This window comes from Melanotaenia boesemani, chromosome 8 (genome assembly GCF_017639745.1).
Source record: "Melanotaenia boesemani isolate fMelBoe1 chromosome 8, fMelBoe1.pri, whole genome shotgun sequence".
In the NCBI taxonomy this organism is placed as follows: Eukaryota; Metazoa; Chordata; class Actinopteri; order Atheriniformes; family Melanotaeniidae; genus Melanotaenia; species Melanotaenia boesemani.
The window spans coordinates 21,731,397-21,747,656 of record NC_055689.1 but is presented as its reverse complement, the minus strand read 5'-3'; the positions used below and the strand labels follow the sequence as shown (position 1 = coordinate 21,747,656).

At 38.8% G+C, this 16,260-nt stretch overlaps 1 protein-coding gene across 1 annotated transcript in view; it reads left to right on the top strand.

Annotated features, from left to right (window-relative positions):
- Positions 1 to 15,330, top strand: part of LOC121644397 (epidermal growth factor receptor) — a 31,785-nt gene extending 16,455 nt beyond the window's left edge. Inside the window, exons 2-15 of the mRNA XM_041992291.1 lie at positions 7,442 to 7,593; positions 8,826 to 9,012; positions 9,142 to 9,273; positions 9,400 to 9,462; positions 9,768 to 9,886; positions 10,202 to 10,343; positions 10,790 to 10,906; positions 11,359 to 11,485; positions 11,558 to 11,631; positions 11,706 to 11,793; positions 11,933 to 12,132; positions 12,254 to 12,386; positions 12,805 to 12,895; positions 13,469 to 15,330. Coding sequence (XP_041848225.1) covers positions 7,442 to 7,593; positions 8,826 to 9,012; positions 9,142 to 9,273; positions 9,400 to 9,462; positions 9,768 to 9,886; positions 10,202 to 10,343; positions 10,790 to 10,906; positions 11,359 to 11,485; positions 11,558 to 11,631; positions 11,706 to 11,793; positions 11,933 to 12,132; positions 12,254 to 12,386; positions 12,805 to 12,895; positions 13,469 to 13,630 — 1,787 coding nt within the window. The 3' untranslated portion in view covers positions 13,631 to 15,330. The remainder of the gene's footprint in view (positions 1 to 7,441; positions 7,594 to 8,825; positions 9,013 to 9,141; positions 9,274 to 9,399; positions 9,463 to 9,767; positions 9,887 to 10,201; positions 10,344 to 10,789; positions 10,907 to 11,358; positions 11,486 to 11,557; positions 11,632 to 11,705; positions 11,794 to 11,932; positions 12,133 to 12,253; positions 12,387 to 12,804; positions 12,896 to 13,468) is intronic.
- Positions 15,331 to 16,260: the final 930 nt, after the last annotated feature.

The window sequence follows — 16,260 nt, the reverse complement described above, 5'->3', positions numbered from 1 at the left end:
AATAAGAAGTCCTTAAGCACAACGACTGCCTCAAAGAGCGTCTATCTCTTTTTGTTTAGATGAAGTGAGAGTTATCTGTCCTCTTCATTTGGGTGCTCCAACCTGAGCCTGCTGCTCTGAAATGGGAATGCTTAAACCAACAGGGGATTCCCGAATCACAGCTGCTCTCTCTTTCTGGAATGATGTGTGAAATGTGTGGGTCTCTTCTCTTGTGTTTTTCTTTCTCTCTGTCTCTCTCTCCCTTTGCTCCTCTTTTCCAGGCATTGCTCCGTGATGGCTTCTGGAAGAAGGATTTTGGCGAGGGTGGGTGGTGGTGGTGGGGCGGGGAGTTGGGGGACAGGACATGGAGTTTTGAGTTAGTAGCAGCAAGCTTGCCGCCCACTCCCTGTCCAGTCTTCCTCTCAGGCTTCCTGTGGGATTGAAGAGGAGTATAGTTTTAACAGTGAAGGAGAAAGAGGAAAAAAATGAGGGGGGTGGTGAGTTGTCTTGGATTGAATGGACTTCAATGGGGAGAATGTCTGGACTTTTAAAAAGGAAGTGGGTTGAACATTGGAACGTTTCAGGGGAATGGTGGCTGCTTTATTGGAATTTAAATGTGGTTAGAGTTGTGTGAGTTAGACTAACAGGAGTGGGATTGTTTGGTGCCTTTAAAGCACTATTAACAGGGTTTCCAACAAGGCATGGGGGAGATTGTGTGATTATTACTTGATTATCTGCTGTTGTGTTAGGCTCATCATATGAAATTTGCAACATGATGGTGAAGTCATTCCAGCTTTGTTTAATACGGTTTCCTTTATCTTCTGTTGTTAATTTATTTCCTGTCTTGTATAGCATTAATTATTAATGAAAACATCATTGACTATAAAAATGAAGCATTATTATTCACATCGGTAGCTGAAACAATACCTAAGAATATAATGAAATGCTCTTTTAAGTAAGAAGGACAACTATGTGATAAATAATATATCAAAATCAAAGAGTTTGTATATTGAAAGTACTAAAACAAACTATCTCTTATACCTCTAGCCAGTACTAAAACATATACCTCTAGCAGCTTCAGGTGATTTCTCCATTTTTGTCTCCATTTTTAACCTCTACCCCAGCATGGTGCCCACATCTTGCTCCCCGTAAAACTTTCATGTTGTCAAGTTATCCATATGTGCTATAAATAATTAGCTAAACTAGCTAAACTGTGTAAACAACCAGGTGGACATTAGCATTTATTTAATTTTTTTCATTCTCAGATAGAAACCAAATGAATTTTTGATACCTGAACTACAATAGTTGGCAGAAACAATCATTTTCTTTTTTCTTTTTTTTTTTTGCAAAAGAAGATAACCAAAAAATTAAACTCTTTGTTACCAACGACTGTTTCATTGTGCACACTTTTGTGTCCTCCGCAGACATTTCTCTAACTTTCCTGCTTCTAAAGGTTTTCATATCAACATAAACACTGTTGCAAGCAGCAGCTGGAGTTATAATAATCTTGCCCCAAAGCCAGTGATGCAGTAATTGAGTTTCTGCCTCTCTGGACACAGTTTTCGTGACTGAGAACAGTTTCTAACATGAACTGATCTGAGACAAGACCATGGCTTTCAACCAGCACTGGAACTGCTGAAAAGGGATAACTGTTGACTGCCTACAGGTCTTTTAAATGCAGATCATTTTCCAATCTTTACTGGCCCCTCTTTCTTTTCTAAAGGCCCCAAGATGTTTTCTCTTAAGGGATTAGTGCATTTCCCATGCAAAGGATGATTGCATTTCCCCTTAACGGAGTGCAGGATTTCAGGAATTTTAAAGTTATTAAAAGGTAGGACACCTCACAGAAAGCACATACTGCTGGTTTTGTCTTTATATGACATTTTATCCCTTGTGTCCTCCTGCAAATTAGCAGTACAGAAAATGAAAGAGCAGGAAGTACGAGCTGAAAGAATCAAAGATGTGGCTTTTTTCCCCTTCATTCACTGATAGGAAGCTTTGGAAGATTTATGTTCCCCTTGGTGTCAAAGGGTTTGGGAACTGAAGGCAAAGCAAGCCTAAGAAACTACAACTTCAAACCAATAAAAGCAGATTGTTTATGTTTTTGTTTTCTGTTTCTCTTATCACCATTAGCATTCACTCCCATAGATATGGGAGAGAGTTAACTATAATTTCCCTCTATTACTGTAATTAATCTTGGCATCGATTTGTTATCAGCAGAGAAACACTGCAGATTGAGTTACGTGAGATTCTTTGTCGTATTGCTGTTGACTTCGAGGGAGAAATAAACAAGTCCTGTCAGTTAGCATTGTTAGTTTCCTTTAATCGCGTATAAGTTTTTAGATAATGTGATCACCAGACTCTGGACACAGTGTAATTGAATTACAGGTAGTGAATGAGAGGAAGAGAAAACAGCAGGACTGTTCCTGCTGTCTCTGGAAATGAATGAAACCCAATGATTTAGCTGTTCAGTGGATGGCTCACTGGGAGAAAGGAAAGCGCTGGTTTCCGAAATGAAAACCAGTCCGATTCTGGTAAATATTTGGTTTAAATTTGTGGATGCTCACTACTGTCCTCACGTTGCTTGAAAAAATAATGCAGTTTTTCACTCAGAGATGACCTCAAAAACATTTTCCTTTGGCTTTTTTTTTTTTTTTTTCCTGTGGCTGATTTTCTTACATGTCATTATATATTTGATCTTTTCATGTTTAATTAATGTCTCTTAAACGTTTGTAAATTGTGACTTTGGTTTTATACCCTGCTGAATTGAACGCCTTTTCTTTCTAAAATAAATTTCTCATCTTCAAACATCAAAGAAATAGTTTACATTTTACAGTTTGGTGCTAACATAGCTTTTACACACAAAAAGAAGAAGAGATGCATATTAACAAAAATGTTGACATATGTGCACAGACAAGACTTTCAATACAAGCTACATTTGGAACAACAATTCAGAGGTCAGCTTGGTCACAAGCTTAATGTGCACCAGAGTGCTGGCAAGCTAAGAGATACTGCACAAGAGATATTGTTTCAACACAAATAGGCTTTGGTTAGAATTTAGTTTGTACTGTTTTGTGTTGATTGCAATCATATTGGTTTTCCTGTAATTTTTATTTCATGGATGGAATGTCAGATAAGCCCGCTCTCACTGTTAAAATGTTGTGGTTTTTGCCCTGTAAAGCAGATATTTTTCAAATAAAAGTGTGTGTGCGTGGTGGTGGGGTGCAACCATGGACACAACCAAGCCCACTTTCTTTAAGTACTCTTTACTTCAGTGTTTCTCAATCCTGCCCTGCATGTTTTAGTCCTTTCTAAGTCCAGTACACCTGATTCAGATTAATTGAACTGCTTGTCAAGTTTTTTGCAAGCCTGCTAACGAGCCATTCATTTGAGTCAGGTGTGTTAAAGATGGACACCTCTAAAACATGCAGGGCAGTGGTCCCCGAGGACCAGGATTGAGAAACACTTGATCTGATCCATGGATCAGACCATGCATAGTTTCAAGCTGGATCTTTTTTCTTTTTCTTTCATTTTAACTACACAGCTGCAAAGTTCCACGTTTCTCACATAGTTGCAATGCCGCCGCGTGTTACCAGAGAAAACTTGTCTGCAGGCAAACACAGGCCCTGTTCATACCTTCCACTAACTTTCCTTTTTGGCTGGAAGTCTAGGCGTGAATACACTTAAACTGGACTTAAACAGTAACTGATTATTTCAGATGATAAACTAAAGTTTCTTTCTTATAGCCTTGCAGATCTTGTAGCCTCAAGAAACAAATATCAAGTCACACACCCTTGACTTCCACTACTAGTCCTAAAGTAAACATCAAAAGAATGATATGCAACCGCACTTTGCAACAAGCTTAGATGACTAATGATTGGGTTTATCCAGTCTTTTGTTGAGCTCTGACTGGGTGCCGATCAGTGCAGCTCAATCCAGGTAATGTTATGTGCATGTATGTGTGCATGCCAGCGAACACACACATACAGTATTGATGTATATCAGAACGGCCACTCCTTGCTGCTAGAATTGCTTCCTGAACATTTTGTGACGACAGCACAGCTGGAGTCAGTGAAGCAATCTGTAATTAGTCTGTGTCACAGTATCAGTTACGTCACTGAAAGCTCCACCCTTGCTCCCACATTTTCTCAGTCTGATGACTGTTGTGTTTTACTACATTTGAGTCAGGCTGACAGAAAGCAAAAAAAAAAAAAAAAAAAAAAGCTCCCAGTGTCGAAATATCGTTTTACTCACTATCTACGGCTTGCTTGCAGGAAGGTAGTTTCCAAGTTGGGTAAATATTTTGAGAAACAACCAGCTCAGATATGAATAATTTTTATTTGGATATGGTTTTATTAAACAAGAAGCATTAAAGTTATCTTTTGTATAAAACTGAGTCCATTTCTTTTACATGTGCGGCAATAAAATGAGGAAGTTAATGTTTGTGGAATATCAGGTCATTCACCACCTGCAAAAGTTATGAAATCAACAACTGGATAGTGTTTACTGTGGCTACACACCTGCATGCTTGAGCAATAAACTTTTTTTTTTTCTTCTTCCTTGTTCAGGACTCAAAGTGTGAGCTTCATGTAGAGGAAGTTTGCTGCACCTTTAGTCACCTGTCAACCTTTACTGCTAATCACTGGAGTTATGAATATATCAAATGTGGCATAACAACAAAAAGATTAGCATAACCAAAATCTGTATTAGCAAAGTGTCCTTTTTGTGTCGCTGTTAATCATTAAAAATAAGAGCTGCAAAATTCTAACAACCTTTTATTTATTACACTTTGATTTAGCAATCTGAGCAATAATTATGGGGCTAATTACATTTCACATAGCTCCCTCTAATTAAAACAGCCAGCTTACTTTTGCTTATCTGCCTCTGTTGCCGTGGCGTTAGGCCGCCAGGCTCCAGGGTTCATGTCATGAGATCCCTCAGGGACAAACTAATGAGGAAGAAGAAGAGGGAGGGCCGCTGCCAGCTGTTTATGCCTAATTCACACTGATTAGGTTGTTCTCACTGCTGGTTGGTGTGGGTGTGTAAAGTCAACAACATGAATGAAAGGCACAGTGGAAGCAAAGACTTTGCTTACATGAGCTGAAACATGATGCATCTTTTTCTTTGATTTGTCAGTTCTGATGTGCCTCAGTGCCATCACTTTGTTTGTGTTCTGGGGTGTGTCCCAGAATTTAGGTTGCATGTTTTGACTTTCCTCGCTCTGAAGAGCAAACATGTTGAGGAATGTGACTGAAACATAACAGAATCTATGTCATTTCTAATAAATAGAAAGTAGAACCTTTTGTTTTTCTGACTTTTTTTTTCAAGCTAAATCAAAATGATTTAAATACTTAAAAACAAAGCAAACTAACTTCTTAATATAATATATGTGAATTCTGACTGTTTATGTGTATGGCTGTATGTAGGATGAGGGTTATACGGTGACCCTGAAGTGTCACAGCAATACAAAGTCACAACACGAATACAAAAGCCACAACACCTCACAATTAACTGCAACACAAATACAAAAGCAGCAACAGAAGTTACTTTTTTTTCTGTAGTTCATCTATGAATTTGCATTTAGGATTTTTCTAGCTATCCTAGATACTAGACACTCAGATCTAAAACCCCTTAACAACTTTTTCTCCAAGCCATTAAAGCGATCAGTCCAAAACTCGAACCTTTTCTTATTACACTTAATTTTTAGCTCTCAGAAAGAGGACATGTCAAAGTAAGAGAGGACGTCTGGTCATCCTAAATAGTTTAGTATTGCAGCAACGGCTAAGGCGATCAATGCAGCGTCTATATATGACTACATTACTACCTCGAACGTGCAACAACTCTTTATTTACACATCACAGTTAGCAACGTTTAATATAGCGCTTATCAAAATTAATAAACATTATTTACCACCAGTGTTTTACTTACTAAGTCTAACTTCCACTGCAGCTTTTGTATTCGCGCTAATTGTGTAATGTTGTGTCTTTTGTATTTGTGTTATGACTTTGTATTGCTGTGACACTTATTTATTTATTTTTAATTTTTATTTAACCTTTATTTAACCAGGTAAAAGATGTTTGAGAACCAGTTCTCATTTGCAAACATGACCTGGCCAAGAGGCCCCAGCAGGAATAAATAACGTACATACATACAAACATACAACTGTGCATACACAAGAACCACAATACAACAATACAAAAAATACACCTAACAACGCAGAGCAAATACAAATATATAAAAATGAAAGGGGGAAGGGAGTAGGTCTCAGTATATGGGACAGATCTATGTGAAAATATAAGCATAAGTGAGAGTCAGCATCGTCAGCAGGAACAAGTGTCGACAATAATCCGTTGAAATCTCTGTCTAAACAAAGAAACAGATATCAGAGATGGAAGTTTAAGAGTGTTCTGCAGTGTGTTCCAGTCATTTGCAGCAGAAAAGTGGAAGGCGTTACGGCCGAAAACAGTGGAAGTTTTGGGAGTAAAGAGCTTAATAAATTCAGATGACCTGGTGTGATGAGTGCTGTGAGCGAAGTGGAGAAGAGATGACAGATAGAAAGGTGTCTTGTGCAAGATTGACTTGTAAATAAAAAGAAACCAATGATGGAGTCGCCGGGTGTGAAGGGATGGCCAGCCCACCAATTTATAGAGATCACAGTGGTGGGTGTGGAAAGGGGCATTTGTGGCAAAGCGTATGGCTGAGTGGTAGAGAGTGTCTAATTTTTTAAGGGCTGTGCTTGTTGCCATTTTATAAATGATGTCACCATAGTCAAGAATTGGAAGTAAAGTCAATTTGACTAAAGTGCATTTGGTTGCGTGGGTGAAAGAGGCTTTATTACGGAAAAGAAAGGCTAATTTGGCTTTTATTTTGGCTTGAAGATTATTGATGTGGGTGATGAATGACAGAGATGAATCCAGCCAGATGCCCAGGTATTTATAGGAATTGACATATTCCAAAATACACTTAAAGGCCACCGTAGGGTTAAGGTGTTGGAACAACTGACTCCATCTTCATTGCCACTCAGAACCTGTCTGACCAGCTGAGGAAGCCTGAACATCAAAGCCAATTTGAAATACCAAATCAGGCCTAGAGATGGTGGTCGCAGGGGTTTTTTTCAACTCTTCTGTATTTCTGTGGAAAGATGTAGGCCTTAGCCAGAACAAATACAGCCATCTCACTTTAACCCATGAGCCACAACTTGCTTCGTCACTCAGATTTAGTTTCTGTCATAGATGCAAACCACATCTGTTTTTTTCACATTAAACCTGGCCAAGTTGTGATTGTGCAGACCAAGTTTAGCAATAACAGCACACACAGAAAGTGATAAATTGAGCTAGTGTGTTGCATAAGAAGTAGATGTTTGCAATTAATCTGACTTTGGATTAATTCTTTTGTCTTTTGGAGCAGATGACTAACTGCTGAAGTGTTTGATTCCTCTTTTATGTTTTTGTTGTTCCTACAGTATGCCAAGGTAGCACCAACCGTTTAAACCTTCTGGGGACTAAAGATGACCACTACCTGAACATGGTGAAGACCTACAGCAACTGCACTGTGGTCCTTGAGAACCTGGAGATCACCTACATGGAGCCACACCGAGACCTGTCCTTTCTAAAAGTAAAAAACTGCAATCTGCTAACAGCTGATGGAAGTTTTCATATGTTTTCTCTTAGTTTTGAATTGTCTCTGTGGTGGTTCAAAGGAGCCTATCCTGAATTTCTACAGGCTTTTTCTTACTCTAATCACATAGGTTCAGATTTCTGTATAATGATTCAGTATGTTCAAAATCTTCTGGTTGGAGATTTGCTTAAAGCTCAGGTGAAGCTACAAGGCTGTGAGAACTGGGCAGATAAAGAGCCACACACATTTATAATCAGACTTACCTACCAAGGCACAGAAGATCAGTCAGCAGATATGATGTTGCAGTTCCACATTTCCATTTAAAAAGGGGAACTTTTGAACATTTTGTTTTTAGTCATTTTCACTTTTCTCTCTCAACATTGACAGAGTTTCAGATTTCATGAATACTTTGATTTTGGTCTGTGTGCTAAGAGACGTCTCCTTTCTTTTTCACCCTGACGTGCATACATACCGACCTAACCATTTGTCTTTTAGAGATGGTAGTATGTGATGGCTTAGAGAAAGACCTGCTATAAAGGGTGGGCTAGAAAACAACCCACGCTCCTGTTGTAGAGTAAATAAACAAGAAACATAATGTAACTTGTATTGTAGGATTATTACTGGAAACACTGTGAACATTTTATAAATCTTTGATTTTATTATTATATTTTTATATTAAAAAAATATACTACAATTTTGCAATTTCCGTCTGGGATGAATAGAGTGTTTTTTTATTTCATTTAATATCAAGGAAGTGAAGGACTGTGGGTCTTATTTATCAAACTATATTTAAGATTAATTTTAACATTGAACACATGAAATGTTCCGTCTTCGTTGGTTGTTCCCTTTAGGAATTATATAAAATTACTAGGCAGCTAAATGACTAAATTAATTAAACAGCAACCACCAAGTTATGTCCACATTGTCTTTCCTTCCCATAAATGTCAACTTTAACAGGACCTACAAATTATTACTTATTGGGAGTTAAGTAAACTGAGGAAAGGTGGCTAAATGCGGTGAAAAAGTGCCCAAATAAAGATCCGGACTAGCATGAATGCTGCAGACATTTTCCTGTATTGCTTTTTGAAAAAAAAAAAAAAAATCATCCAGAAGCTGAAAACTGGTTTTCCAATGCCCAGTAGATCCTTCATAAGGATTGCAGCCCATACCAGTGTGTTACTGTTGTGGTGTAAAAACCACTGACTTCAGTTCACTTTATTTCTCTACAGTCTATTGAAGAAGTGGGTGGCTATGTCCTGATCGCCCTCAACACAGCCCCCAGGATTCCTTTGGAGAATTTGCGCATTATTCGAGGTCATTCCCTCTATGAGGGAACGTTTGCACTTTCTGTACTTGCCAATTTCAACAAAAGTACAGGTCAGGGCACCACCGAGCTTCTTCTGAACAGCCTAACAGGTAGAAGCAGCCACACATAATCAAGTACCGCCCCAAAATCTTAGTATTACTTTATAATTATTAACCATTAAACAAGTTAATGCGCAATGCTGCAATTTTACTAAATTTATATCGCTTGTTCTTTTGCAGAAATTATTAAAGGAGGTGTGAAGTTTGACAACAACCAGCTATGCAACGTGGAAACAATACAGTGGTATGATATTGTCAATGCTGACACCAAACCCAAAATGGACCTCAAGATGACTAGTAAGAACCCACTCTGTAAGTGTCTCTACAAATGAAAACAATGCAAAATCTGATTTTTAGTTCATTTTAAAGCTGTGAAGTAAACATTTTGTGATTTTTTTTTTTTTTTTTTTACGTGTTTCTTTTTGTTTGTTTTCACAGGTAAAAAGTGTAACTCAAGCTGCTACAATGGTTCATGTTGGACACCAGAACATTGTCAGACGTGTAAGCTCTCAAATATATTTCATTATTTACCACAGAATGTTTCTACATAGCTTTAAAAGACCCAAACAGTATTTTTTAAACAAGTTTAGTACTTAGTGTATTTGGATAATTATTTATTACATACAAACAGTGAGGTGGAATAAAATGTCACACATGCTCCATCATTTTTACCTTTTTTTTTTTAAACACTGAAAACATGTCAGGTTGTACAGGATTTTTAGCTGTCATATGTCTACAAATCTAAAGCAGACACTGACTTCCTGTTACTGGTCATTCCACTGAATTTGTGCTGCTCTCTTCTCCAGTTACTAAGCTTAACTGTGCACAGCAGTGCTCGAAGAGATGCAGAGGACCTTCACCTAGTGACTGTTGCAATGAGCACTGTGCAGCAGGATGCACAGGACCCAGACCCACCGACTGTCTGGTGAGACAAAGACACACTGAATATTTCATACCATTTCATTAAATCTGGTTGAGAACTCTCTTATAAACCAAAAACCCTCACTCAGCAGCATCTGCTTTTATGATCAGAAATATAATTTTTTTTGGTTTTAATACCAGTGAGACACGTAACTGCTGATTAAATCTTTTGTTTGGCCTTGATTATGAGCGTCTGCTCTCTCTCTCTATGTAGCTTTGAGAATTAAGCCAAGGCTGCGATAGAGGAATGCAGTGTTATCATTAGCGAGGGGCTCTGTTTTGGTCCCAGCGTACTAGACGACTGTTGTTTGTGCTTCAGGCCTGTCGGGACTTCCAGGATGATGGGGTATGTAAGGACTCCTGTCCAGGCCTCATGCGCTATGATCCCAACCTGTACCAGCTGGTTCCTAACCCACATGGAAAGTACACCTTCGGGGCCGCCTGCGTGAAAAGCTGCCCGCGTAAGAACTGCTATAAACACATATTTGTTTAATGCTGCTCGTTTCTCCAGTTACTAAGCTGAGCTGTGCACAGCAGCGCTCAAAGACAAAAATTTATTCACTTTTTTTAAAATTATATTTAGAAGCTTACAGAAAACCATGCACTGTATCTGTGTTGACATTGAAGATAAATAAAAGGAGTTGGGTTGCAAATGTGAAATACATTCTGCATGACTGGAAACGTTTTTATGTGTTAGGCCCAAGTTGATCTTAAGGGTTGTTAGATATGCAGTAGTTACAGTTTGTTCACGTTTAATTATAAACTCTATAAACAGGGCAAGAAATGTATTGTGTTTCGGGGTGTTAATGCAACAACCTTTAAGATTTGTATGATTTGTAAGTTTTTGTCTCTGTGTCCAGATGCTTTGTAATATTCAGCCTGAAATGATATTTTGCAATCATTGCAGATAATTATGTTGTTACTGATCATGGAGAGTGTGTGCGGACGTGCAGCGGTAAGACATACGAAGTGGATGAAGGAGGAATCAGGAAGTGTGCCAGATGTGAAGGACTGTGTCCAAAAGGTCAGAGGTTCAACTGAGACTGTAGCAAAATACTGCAGCAAGTCCCCTAAATGAAAAAAACTGAACAAATTTCAGATTTCCCTACTTTAAAGAAAAGATTAATTAGTCCTGGAAGGGAAAGTGCCATATGACAAAGCAATGTTCTCCACAGGTTAGGGACGTTTAAGCAGAAAAGCAGTGTCTTTGGCCAGCTGCTTTTAGGGGACACACAGAAATATAGGGATAAGTTGGTGATGCAAGGAGGACCAACTATTATTGTTTATTTTCTGTTTTGTCTGCTGCATTTTGGACAAACTGTTATTTTTCTTTTACAGTATATAAACCTATAAATGAAATTAAAGAGCACTTTAGCACAACTGCTTCTTCACACAAAGAAAACAGTTTAAAAAATAATCAAGTTTTTGACTTTTTTAAAGAAAATAAATACTTCTTTTAACTTGAATTGTTTACAGTGTGTAATGGAATTGGAATGGGAAACCTGACCCACACACTGGCAATCAATGCCACCAACATTGGTACCTTTAAAAACTGCACCAAAATCAATGGCAACGTTGATATCATCTACACGTCGATTCATGGGTAAGATGGCTACATTTACAGTATAACAGCCTCTTTACCAATTTCTGTTAACATGTATTTTCTAACTCATAGGGATTCATTTACCAAAACACCACCCATGGATCCTGGCCAGCTTGATGTATTTAAAACAGTTAAAGAAATTACTGGTAAGATCACGTAAGACATGAGTAATCCACAACACTAAATAACTCCATAATTAACAAACAATTTGTTGCTTCAGGGTATTTGTGGATTCAGCACTGGCAGGATAACATGAGCTCACTCAGCCCTTTTGAGAATCTGGAGATCATTCGAGGAAGAACAAAACGGTATGTTCCTTGTAAAGACCCCCTGTGGGATCACATCTGCTGGATCACAAGGAAACAATTTGTCTCTGAAGAGTTGAGTCTTACTCAAGAATTTTGTAAAACTTTGTATTTCCATTTTGTCATCCTGTCCCTAGTGTAGTGGAAGCCGCAGTTTGGTTATAATACAGCTTGATATTAACTACCTGGGCCTTCGTTCACTCAAAGAAATCAGCGATGGAGATGTTGTCATACGCAAGAACAAGAACCTCTGCTACACGAACAAAAGCCACTGGGAGAGGCTCTTCAAATCAGGAAGTCAAAGTGCTACTGTGCAGGAAAATTCTGATGCTGCCACATGTGGTAGGTTGAAATGAATTGGATCGCTGCTGTTTTTGAAACATTTGTTTATGCATTTGAACAATTAATTTGAAAATGGGATAGTTATCAAGATCCTGGCTTGAAATGATATGTCTGGTGTCAGCGCTGAAGAACAACACATGCGATGCGAAGTGTACCACAGATGGCTGCTGGGGCCCGGGCCCCGACATGTGTTTTGGCTGCCGCGATTACAGCCGTGATGGGAGTTGTGTTGACTCCTGCAACATCCTGGAGGGGTAAGCATGGAATATGGGCTTGACTGCTTTTTAAGCTCTGAAATCTACCGTTCTTTATTTTAGACAAACAGTCTAAACATTAGATGACTGTGATCTACAGTTCACTCTTTCAAAGGCTGTTTTCATACCATAAACATTTCTAGACTTATTAAATTAATTTAGGGATTATTGGGGAAAAAAAGTAAAGGATCCAAGGCATTTTGAAGTTAAATCTCTAGGAGATATAAGACAAACACTGTTGGAGAAACTGCACACACACACACACACACACACACACATAGTTGTTTGTCTTTGGGGCGTTTTGTCAAACATTGAATCTTTACATGCTTACAATTTAACTTCTGTCCTCAAAAAAAGTATCAGGAGTTTTAACCTCACATGTATGTGTCTGAAATTCAGATTGATGTTGTTTTCACAGAGAGCCACGGGAGGCAGCTGTTAATAAAATGTGCATGGAGTGTCATCCTGAGTGTCAGCGCATGAACGGGACCGCAACGTGCAAGGCGCCTGTATGTCTTTTACCAACAATTAATCTTGTTAAACAGTTTTCTAAACAAGATTTCTGAGCATCTCAGCATTTGTGTAGCTTGACTTCCCTGCAGTGTCAGGGCTACAGATTTTTCCATCGTCAGCAGCCTTGGTAGAACATAATGCAGTGCAGCCACAAGACATGTTGTATTTGGAATAAGGGGTGTGGCTATGTGATGAAGTTGGCTAAGTTGCCTCTTTTTTTGTGTTTCCATAATCCCATCTTAGATTGAAACAAGTTCAGGCCTCTTTTTTTGTAAATAACTGGGAAATATAGGCCATCATTATCAAAAACAGAAACACAGGTTGAGAAAGATTCTGATTTATGGTATTAAAGTGTTAAGTTCTAGCTTTTGTGTGCATAAGGTGTATGGAAGAACAAGGCTGTTAATTGAAACCATTAAACATGTCTGTATGGGTCATCATTGCTAAACACTGTCTCCTTTGTGAGAAGGAAGATCACAGCTTTCTTTGAGAAATTATTACTATGAGATTGTATCTTTACAGCTGCTCACAATTGAGTTGTAAACATCACAAGTCTTATTTACTTCCAGGGTTCTGGAAACTGCACTAAGTGTGCCAACTTCCAAGATGGACTGTTCTGTGTGCCCTGCTGTCCCCGCGGCGTGCCAGGAGAGGATGACACCCTGGTGTGGAAATACGCTGATGAGGAGAGAGTGTGCCAGCTATGCCACAAAAACTGCTCTCAAGGGTAAAAGCAGTCAAGAACAGAGAAATTGCACTACATTTCTGTGATACAAACATCTTTTCTTGTAATGATTGCAGAAATGTAAGCCTAAAGGGTCAACTGTGGTTTTGTTGGCACAGACTAGAAAAAAAAGTCTGTTTTCCAACATGTTCACACAATTTAGTATTTAGAGATGTTGCAGGCCATGTGTAACATGGCCTGCAACAAATAGACATTCTTTATATCTGTCCCCCATAAACCCCCCACTAGAGCAGCTAAAGGGAGGGCGCCCAGCCCCTCCTATACCACCATGCCAGCTTCATTTCATTAATGTTTTTAACAGAAACTTGGTTAAACCAAGATAACAACGCAGCCACTCTGATAGTCAACCCCTCCTAACTTTAGTTTTATCAGTGAGGTCAGACTGAACAGGAGAGGAGGGGGGGTTGCAGTTCTACTCAATGAATCATTTCAATGTAAGCAGTTATCGTTTGGAAATTGTACTTATTTTGAATATGTGGCTCTTCAGCTAAAAGCTAAAATTAGATCAATGTTTCTGAATATATACCGCCCACCAGGGTACTGTGCAGAATTTCATGATGAGTTTAGTGAACTGCTGGCATTAATCTGTGTAGACTTTGACTGTGTAATTATTGTTGGTGATTTTAACATCCATGTAGACAACCCTCAGGATAAGGGGACTAAAGACCTGAGTAACAATCTGGACAACTTTGGGCTGACTCAGCATATAACAGAGGCCACACACACTAAAGGACACACTCTAGATTTACTGATCTCGAAGGGTTTGAACTTTTCTAAAATTACTGTGTGTGATGTGGGCCTGTCTGATCATTACTGTGTTTTCTTTGAGAGAATGATTCCTGTTCACACAAATGTCTCAACAGAGGTCATCACAAAAAGGTATATAGCTGAAACATGACTGGGATGTTTAACCAGGTCTTCTCTTCAACACCTGCCCTATCAGGGGGTTCAGCCGATGAGCTTGTCACCAGTTTTAATGCTGAAATGTTAAGTATCATGGATGCTGTTGCTCCTATTAAGGTGAAAGTTGTCTCTGGGAGGAAAAGACCTCCATGGAGAAATTCCACATTGGTGAAAAATGGAAAAAGAGAGTCTCGGAAAGCCGAGCGTAGATGGAAAAAAACAAATCTACAGGTTCATTATGGCATGTATAAAGAGAAACTTCACTCTTATAATCTACAACTGAGGAATGCAAGAAAGTCCTATTTCTTTGACTTTATTAGCAAAAAATATCATAATGCTCGGGTCTTATTCGCTATAGTCGACAGATTAACAAACCCTCCTGTGTCAGTAGCACCTGAACTCTGTTCCAACAAGGCCTGCAATGAGTTTGCCAAATTCTTCACAGAAAAAATCCAGAATATCAGACAAACAGTTGGTTCATCAGCAGCAACGGGTTCAATAAACATACTGTGTCCATTGAAAACCAGCTTAAACACCATGACACAGTTTAGTCCCATTAGCAGCAAAGATCTAGGCGATATCATAAGTGAGTTGAACTCCTCCTCTTGCTGCTTGGACATCCTGCCCACAGGCCTTTTCAAAAAAGGTCTCAAGAACTCTGGAACCAGATCTGTTACAGATTTCAGGTGTCTTCCCAGAACTTCTAAAAAACAGCTGTAATCAAACCTCTGCTAAAAAGGGACAATCTAGACAAGACACAAATGAGCAACTACAGGCCGATCTCAAATCTTCCTTTTCTAAGTAAGATAATTGAAAAAGCCGTTTTTCATTAACTAAACGAGCTTTTTAACACAAAACAACTGCTATGATGTCTTCCAGTCAGGTTTTAGACAGCACCACAGCACTGAGACTTCTCTGACCAAAGTCATTAATGACATATGTTTGAACACAGACAATGGAAAAATGTCAGTCTTAGTTTTACTGGTTCTCAGTGCTGCATTTGATACAGTTGACCACGATATATTACTTAAATGACTGGAGAACTGGGTGGGCCTCTCTGGCACTGCACTACTCTGGTTTAAATCTTATTTAGAAAATACTTTGTGTCAATAGGTAATTTTACATCTGAGCAGACAAGAATTACATGTGGAGTTCCCCAAGGTTCCATCCTGGGGCCTCTTCTGTTTAACATCTACATGCTCCCACTGGCACAGATTATAAAGAAAAACAAAATTAGTTACCATAGCTACGCAGATGACACACAGATATATATTACAGTGTCACCAGGAGATCGAGGCCCTGTACAGGTTCTTGGGAAATGCATTGAGGAGATTAATGACTGGATGTGTCTGAACTTCCTCCAGTTAAACAAAAACAAAACTGAGGTGGTGGCTTTTGGAGCCAAAGAGAAATGATTAAGTGTCACCACAGAGCTTCGGTCTATACACCTAAAAACCACCAATCAGGCCAGAAATCTGGGTGTAGTGATGGACTCAGACCTTAACTTTGAGAAACACATTAATTACATAATTACATAATAACATAAATTACAAAGTCAGCCTACTATCACCTTAAGAACATATCAAGGGTAAAAGATCTGATGACTCAGCAGGACCTGGAAAAACTAGTCCATGCGTTCATCTTTAGTCGGCTTGATTATTGTAACAGTGTCTTCACAGGTCTACCTAAAAAATCAATTAGACACCTGCAGCT